Below are 8773 nucleotides of genomic sequence, written 5' to 3' on the forward strand. Positions count from 1 at the left end.
GTGCGCCATTAAGCAGACAAGACGGGGTAAGGCTACAGTGAAAGCCCGCCAGGCGGTGGCACTGTAGCCATGCTTGCCCTGACAAAGCCTCGTCACCAAGAGTGAGGCAACAGTAACCAGCAGCAGGCGGACCCACCAGTCGGAGGGCCCCAGCTGTCGGTGGAGAAGACGACGGCTACAGACACTGACGGCTTGGACCCACACCTAGCCGGATTACCATTGTACCCCTGGGGGGTAGGCCTATATAAACCCTCCAGGGCACCCATGCAAAGGGTTGATCTCTTAGAGTTTTAGACACCATATAGATAGAAGAGGAGATCTAGCCTTGCCCTTCTTCTTCCTTTAGCCGAACAGCTCAAGGAGCCTCTTGTAGCTACTCATCTCGATCTAGTGATCATGCGGAGACCCCGCAAAGCAGGACTAGGGGTGTTATCTCCACGGAGAGCCCAAACCTGGGTAAGATTCGCCGGCGTGCATGTCTTCGCCTTATCTCGTTTCCAAGCACCGGCGATGTCTTACTGGCTCCCACAATGACAAGCCACCCGTTGGCATATGTCGCACCTACCACCCGACAAAGTGGCACATGCAGCGCGCATCGAGTTCCCTTCATCAGAATGAGTACTCCTCAATTACTGATTCAAAATTTCCCTCCATGCAGGGAGAGTATATCCTTCCTGTAACCATTCCCCTAGACTTGGTGCCAGAAAACTTCCATCTCCTGTCTGGAGTTTCACGTGCATCTTTGTTTGTCACTGACGCAGACTGTGTGGGATTGTTGCGATGCCGACGCAGATCATGACTGCCAACATTATCGTTGATCTGATGCCATTGTCGTCATTTGGCCCTTTAGCTGCAGGCGTTGTGTCGCCGCCTACCCCAACCGCATGGCCTCCTTTGCCGCCGGCCTGGCTACAGTGAAGCCTGCCACCCTCGAATCCCGGAGAAATCGTGGCCACGGTGCGCCGTACGGGGCGGCCACTCCCCGTCCGGCGCGACACTGTTGCCATGTTGACCATGACATCACCCACGACGGGCCGCCAGTACGGCCCTTACGCGGCGGGCCCCTCCGGCCAAAGAGATAAGGAAGGCGGGCAAGCTTCACTAGCCGGCTTAGGGGAGAGCCGGCTCTTACTAGTCGGCCGACTCCCGCCCTGGAAGTTTGTGCGCCATTAAGCGGACAAGACGGGGTAAGGCTACAGTGAAAGCCCGCCAGGCGGCGGCACTGTAGCCATGCTTGCCCTGACGAAGCCCTCGTCACCAAGAGTGAGGCAACAGTAACCAGCAGCCGACGGGACCTACCAATCGGCGGGCCCCAGCTGTCGGCGGAGAAGCCGACAGCTATAGACACTGACGGCTTGGACCCACACCTAGCCGAATTACCATTGTACCCCTGGGGGTAGGCCTATATAAACCCTCCAGGGCACCCATGCAAAGGGTTGATCTCTTAGAGTTTTAGACACCACATAAAGAGAAGAGGAGAGCTAGCCTTGCCCTTCTTCTTCCTTTAGCCGAACAACTCAAGGAGTCTCTTGTAGCTACTCATCTCGATCTAGTGATCATGCGGAGACCCCGCAAAGCAGGACTAGGGGTGTTATCTCCATGGAGAGCCCCAAACCTAGGTAAGATTCGCCGGCGTGCATGTCTTCGCCTTATCCCGTTTCCAGGCACCGGCGATGTCTTACTGGCTCCCACAATGATAAGCCACCCGTTGGCATATGTCGCACCTACCACCCGACAAAGTGGCACATGCAGTGTGCATCGAGTTCCCCTCATCGGAATGAGTACTCCTCAATTACTGATTTCGAAATTTTCCTCCGTGCAGGGAGAGTATATCCTTCCTGTAACCATTCCCCTAGACTTGGTGCCAGAAAACTTCCATCTCCTTTCTGGAGTTTCAGGTGCCTCTTTGTTTGTCACTGACGCGGACTGTGTGGGATTGTTGCGATGCCGACGCAGATCATGACTGCCAACATTATCGTCGATCTGATGCCATTGTCATCATTTGGCCCTTTAGCAGTTGGCGTTGTGTCGCCGCCTACCCCAACCGCATGGCCTCCTTTGCCGCCGGCTTGGCCTAGGAGATTTGTTGGCCAAGCGGCCCCGCCCCCCCGCCAACCCCCGCCGACCCGTCGCACCAGCTAGGAAGACACAGACACCGAAGAAGACGACGGTGGTTGCCATGTTTGGTCATTCCCTCGTGCCACCGCCCTCGCTACGGAGCTTCACCCCTACCACGCAAACGTCCTTCATGCACATGTCGTCAGCCATGTCCGCCTACTCCAAGGGCGATGAGGACATCGACATGTACAACGACAATGAGGTGTACAATGAAGCGGATGGCAAGTAATTTTATTTTGTATTGCTCGTTTGTTAAAAAACATGTTGCTTGTTTTTTTGCATTTCACAATTATAATTTGCATTGCTCAATAGCTTTTTACACTGTGATAATGCAGTCAACAATCATACATGGATGCGATGACCGAGGCAGTAGGCATACGCGATATGTCTTTGTCCACTCCTTTTGATAGTGGCGATGATCAAGTAGATGTTGCTTTTAAGATCAAGTTGGCGTTGCTTCGAAGACAAAGAAGAGGTGGGGGAGGGGGGGGGGGGCAACTTCTACACAGATGAGGATAACTCATTGGCTATGACATGACAGAGTGTAAGCATTGATCCAATTGCAGGGACCGATCAAAGCATGAAGACCTATTGGAAGTGCATTTCAGAACACTATCGTCGCAACGTATCCGTCTCGATCGAAGCGCTTCAATTAGGGCTTGCAATATTTGGGCTGGTTGTGTGACTCAAGTAAACCATGTCAAACTTAGTGGAATGACAGAGGACATGCTGTTGGGAATATGTTGTTCATTATTTATAATTTGTGTCCATCCAAATTTGTAGGACCCCAATAGACAGCGAATCATTCAATTTTGTTGTGAAAACACACGAGCCATATGGCAATTGCGAACATTTCTTATGGCAAATTCTTCGAAAAGACATGACAGTTTCTTCAAAATCCCATGATAAATACTGGCAAATAAAGGATTTTGCTACGAAAATTGCCTTGTCCGCTTGAAAAAATGCCATGCTTCCAACAAATAAATTTATGTCACAGAAAATTGTTTGTTTTCCCATGCACCCCAGCGAGCTTGCTGAATAACATTACCCAATTTGTAATGTGCAATTTTAATGTTGACAGCTCAACTACACAGACGAGTTGTACAAGCAAACCACCCCTAAATTATAGGACCACCCCATAAAACCACTTTTAGGGCTCATTTGGTTCTTGGGGATGGTAAACCCTGGGCAGGAAGCTCCTAAGGCGAGATTTCCCTGCACATTTCGGATCCCTAGGTAAATTCTTCATAGCTATTTGGTCGGGGAGTGGAGGTGGGGGAGAAGCTCGCGCCGTCGCGTTTCGGCCGCCAGAGCGAGCGCGGGTTCGCTTTTCCGATCTACCAAGTCGTGGAACTGTATCCCAGGGAAAGGCCGGGGAAAGGGTCGGGGTTCCCCGACAGGATGGGTGCCCAAATGCCATGGTTGACTTCCCGGGGCTGATCTGGCCCATGGTTTCTGGGGCCAGAGAATAAGCGGGGATCCCGGAGGGATACCATGCAACCAAATGAGCCCTTAGAGGAACATTTTTAGGACCCCGTTACAAATCTGACGCCAGCTTTTAAAACATGGCAAAACCAACGTTTTTTCTTTCTTTTTGCTAGGATTTGCCATGCTTGCTGAAGAGATTTGTCATGCTACGCAATTTGCCATGAAAAACGCTGGCATCTTCCATTTTTACGGGACTCGTTGATGCTAAAACCACTTCCAGGTGAACTTTTTTATGGAACTCATTGGAGATTCTCTAACTACTAATGTAAACAGTAGGGGTCGCAGCTGGAATCACTGCTGAGCAGCAGCGTGAAGCAAGCTGCTACAAGAGGCACAGGCACAGGCAGGCAGCACGGCGTCTGCTTCTTCTGAACCCAGCAACATGTAAAAAAACCCAGCTTTCCAGCGCACAGCAAGCAAGAATTGAACCACACTGCACCGCGGCATGTCAGCGCATCGCACTTAACCCTCCTACTCAACCAGCAAACGGAAAAGCAACCCACTAGCCCACCCGCTACACCAAAAACACACGATCATGCCGGTGATGATGCTATGAAGATTAAAAAAAAAAAACCGCATCATCGATTACCGCTACAGATGGTTCATCGAGCCATGTCGAAATCAGTGCTTGCCGGAGCTGATGTCTAACACCCGGCCTCCTGTGTAAAGCTATTGTCGGTTAGGCTGCTTCTGAAGTTATTACTTGGTGGTGGTTTGGTTGAATCAGTTGTTGAGCCATGCGTGCTTCAGGCACTCGGCGGCGGTCGGCCTGTTGTCCGGATCAAAATCGAGGATCGGGCGGAGGAAGTCGGCGAACCCTTTGGCGTCCGGCTCGGTGAAGCCGTACCTCTCGACTAGCACGCGCTCTAGAGGCCAGAACCTCATTCTTTTGACCCTCTTCAGGTCTCCGTACCGGTTGAAGTAATCCTTGGAGCGGGTGCCCGAGGTGGCAATCTGAAAGATAACGGCAGGTTTAGATTAAGATTAGGCAATAGACGTCGACATGACAAGAGCGTGTGGGAGAGATTGCGCGTACCTTCTTAGGCATCTTTCCGAGGGTTTCCATCATCAGAGCCAGGTGATCCTGCAAAGAGTCATGCAACAGAGGGATGAGTTCATGGTTGGTTGGTGAGATAACAACACCTGCATGCCACCACTGTAGGCTTTGCAGCTAAGAGTCAACATCTGAAGTTGATTGCTTAATGAGAGTACGATATCTGTCCATTTGACAGTTAATAAGTACTATATCTGTCAATTTGACACTTAATAAGTACTATATCTGCCGATTTGACAATCTTACATAGGTAAGGCTTTGGAGGACAATCCAGCAGGTAAGAGCATAGCAAATCTTTTAGCTGCCATTTATTCAATAATCACTGGCTACGGAACAATCTATCGTTGTCGGTACTGGGTGCTTTGTTTTGTGCCAGTGTATTACATCTGGCAAGAATAACAGAGAAGCAGACAACCAGAACAGCACACTTAGATCTGTACCGTTATACCACATTAAGATGCACTTCTATGGTACACCGGTCCTATGACGGTTGGTAACTGAACATCAAACTGTTTCTAGGGCTTCAGTTTGTACAATGGGAGTTGCTTCGCAGGGTCATAATAAAAAAGAAAGAAACCAAAAAAGCGTACTAGCAGAAAAGTGCTCAAATCGCAGTTCCTGGGAACGCAGCCCTTGCACTATCAGTTCACATTTCATTTAAATATTTCAGTTGCTAGGTTGGTGCTGTCAGGTTGGTTGCATCTTCTTTTGAATTTTAAAGTGGCACATGATCCAAAGCGTCTACTTTTTATAGTGTAATTTATTAATTGCCATGACTCAATCGACCAACATAACAGCAGCAGGAATACACAAAAATAGGGTGATGTCTGCAACCTCGGCATAAGGAAAATGGAGTAGTTTGACTAATGTCAGAAAAACCCATATACTAGTAAGCAAGGTTATTTCAGAATATATGATATAACCTTCATTCCTAATGCTACTAGCATAAGCAAAAAAGTGCTGAAAATGAAACACAATGCAGATTATATGTTTTTTTTACCTCATCTTCACTGCAACCTTGGCAAGTGTTGGGAGCAAAGAGCATGTCACCGGTGGCAAGCTCGAACGCCATACAAGCGAACGACCACATATCGGCAGAATAAGAGTACCCAGAACCGATGATAACCTCGGGTGCCCTATACTGCCTTGTCTGTATCACACCATCACCCTGCTGATCAGCCCAGCAGGCATTCCCAAAATCGACAATCTTGCACTTCATGCTAATGCCATCCAGGCTCCTCTCCTCGACCATGTCTGCCGTGAACCCGCCGAGCGACACCCGCCTCTGCAGAATCTTCGCCACGGCGCGCCTCGCCCGCGTCTTAAGCATCTTCTCGCTGAAACTGATCGACGGCGTGCGGTACTGGTTCCCCTCTGGCCTCTTGAGAATCGGGGCGAGCCTCGAGCGCACGGGGTCCTTGGACGGGTTTATCGTAGACACTAGGAGCACATTCTCCGGCTTCAAATCGGTGTGGATAATGCCGAGCTCTCGGTGCATGTAATCGAGGCCGGTCAGCACCGACCGGCAAATCTCCCGCACCCTGCTCAGCCCGATGCCCTTGTTCCGGTTGTACCGGATGAGCCGCAGCAGGCTGTCGCCGAGGAACTCGGTGACCAGGCAAATGTGCTTGCCGTTGGGGCCGGCGTGCTTGAAATGGTCCAGCAGCTGGATGACGCACTTGGAGCTCGTGGGGTCGCCCTTGGCCGCCGCGGACAGCAGCTCGATCTCGTGGAGCGCCGCGTGCGCGTAGTCCCTCGCGCTCTTCTGGATCTTGAGCGCCACGAATCTCTGCAGGTTTTGCAATGGCTGTATCCAGTTAGCAACATGGCCTGCACAGATCGCACAATGCAAATTTTCCATTGCCGACGGAGGACAGTAAATACTACTACTAGTTTTGGTCCCAGTTTGCACATATCACGGGGGAAACCTGCAATCTTTGCAACGGAGATCACGAATTTGGAAGAAAAAAGAAGACAGAGATCGGTGCAGAGTTCTGTCGGGCCGAATTTGAACAGAACCGAAGCAATGGAACAGGGGTAAAAGCGGCAAAGCGCGGCGTTTTGGGTTGCGGCGAACGGCCTCCGCCGGAGTTGGCGGAATACAATAGCGGCTGGTGGGGGACCCCCGACGGGCGCGCCGTGAGCGAGCACGCCGGGAAGGGCGGGCGAAGAAAACAGAGCAGGAAGAAAAAGACGGAACCAAGATGAGGGGAGGGGGGTCGGGCGGGCGTACGCTGAGGAGGGTGTCGTAGGCGAGCCAGACGGTGGAGAAGTTGCCCCAGCCGAGCTTCCGCTGCGCGACGAACCTGCCGCCGGCGAAGCGGTCCCCGGGGCGCGCGGCGTGGTAGCCGCCCTTCCGGTACCCCTCGGCCCCCTCCTCCTCCTCCTCCTCGTCCTCCGACCCCGACGAGTAGCAGCACCCGTTGCCGCCGAACGCCGCCATCGACCGATCCGCCGGCCGGCCGGCGAGCTCCTCCGGATTCGAAAGGGGGGCGCAGGCGGGCGGGGGGGGACTAGGGAGGGAGGAGGCCGGGTTGGGTTTGATTTGGGTTGGCTGGGGATTTTTCTGGAGTGGAATTAGTTTTGTTCGGTGGCGGACGGAGGGAGAAAAGTGACCGTTCCGCCACCACCACACCACACCGGATCACCAGCTGCCTGCCTCCGGTGGAGTCTGGAGTGGACGGAGGGGCTCCCCGTGGCACTGCTTTATACTCCATGCTCCATACATATCCCATGCATGGATTAATTGCTTGTTTTGATTGCTAATTCACAGGTCATCAAAATAGTAAAGTGCTCATTTTGGACCAATCAATCGGCACATAAAACCCACGGTCAAACCAAAGCACCCCTTAAATCACATTTTTGGAGCCCAATTCCCTTTCTTTAATGATCCACACCGCAACTTTTTTTTTTGACGAGAAAACTCCTGATGTATTCATCTTCAATCATGGTTGCACAACAAACACCAGAAATAAAAAAAATTACATCTAGATTCTTAGACCACCTAGTGACGACTAGAGGCACTGAAGCGAAAACACAAACTTTTCGTGCGAAAATGGAACACCGACTCATAGCGGAAAAGGATTAAAAAAACCTGGTTTGCTGGTTTTGGCGTGTTATTTTACATCATGTTTTAGTTTTTTTTCTCCTTTTCAAAAAAAAGAAGGTTTTCCCTTCTCCTACAAACACCCGCTTCTATATTTGTACTACTTTGAATTCGACCTAAATTTACTTTCGACGTTACTTGCGTCCGTTTTGGTTTCTAATATTTCATACTAATTTATGTTTCCCCTAATAGTATCCGCCGTTATCGATTTCTTTTTATTCTAATATCCCGTACTCATTTATGTTCCTCTAGTAATATTTGACGTTATCGGTTTCCGCTTTCTTTCTAATATTTCGTACTCATTTAAGTCCCTCTGAAAAAATTTGTACTCATTTACGTTCCTCTAAAAATATTTCACGTTATCGATTTCCATTTTCGTTTCTGACATTTCATACTCATTTACGTTTCTCTAATAATATTCGACGTTATTGGTTTTTGTTTTCTTTCTTATATTTCGTACTCATTTATGTTCCACTAAAAAATTCCATACTCATTTACGTTCCTCTAAAAATATTTGACGTTATCGATTTCCGTTTTTTGTTTCTAACATTTCATACTCATTTATATCCTTTAAAAATATTTGACGTTATCGTTTTACGTTTTCAATTACTGATATTTCGTACTCATTTATCTTTCAGTTACTGAATTACGTTTTCAATTCCCTTTCAATTACTAAACGCACCACCTTAATAGGGTTACGCGGGAAGAAGCTTATTCCATCTTCAGGGAGCTGCCGACGCCTCGTCTTTCTGAGTATGATACAAACCTTAATAAAACTAAAAGAAACATATAAAAACAAAACCCTCCTGTTGGCAAGGGTCGGGATCCACCGTGCTCCCATGGCCTAGGGCCATTGGAGACGAGGCAGACCAGTGACCACATGGTGGGAGGCAGAGGAACCCCTAGCTTTTTGTTGGAAGAGGAGCCGACGACTTAGAGTTGTACTATGACCTAGTAAATGAAATCACAGAGGCAATTCTCACTTTAAAAAGAAAATAGTACAACTC

At 49.5% G+C, this 8773-nt stretch overlaps 1 protein-coding gene across 1 annotated transcript; it reads right to left on the minus strand.

Moving 5' to 3' along the window:
- Window positions 1-3989: 3989 nt before the first annotated feature.
- On the minus strand, window positions 3990-7103 carry LOC119311520 (SRSF protein kinase 1-like). Its single transcript, XM_037587150.1, has 4 exons — window positions 6894-7103; window positions 5661-6449; window positions 4643-4690; window positions 3990-4560 (listed from the first exon to the last, which is right to left on the minus strand). Exons 1-4 carry the CDS (start codon window positions 7101-7103, stop codon window positions 4330-4332), a joined length of 1278 nt encoding a protein of 425 aa, XP_037443047.1. The 3' UTR covers window positions 3990-4329.
- Between the last annotated feature and the right edge of the window lie 1670 nt (window positions 7104-8773).

Source organism: Triticum dicoccoides, chromosome 5B (assembly GCF_002162155.2).
Source record: "Triticum dicoccoides isolate Atlit2015 ecotype Zavitan chromosome 5B, WEW_v2.0, whole genome shotgun sequence".
Lineage (NCBI taxonomy): Eukaryota > Viridiplantae > Streptophyta > Magnoliopsida > Poales > Poaceae > Triticum > Triticum dicoccoides.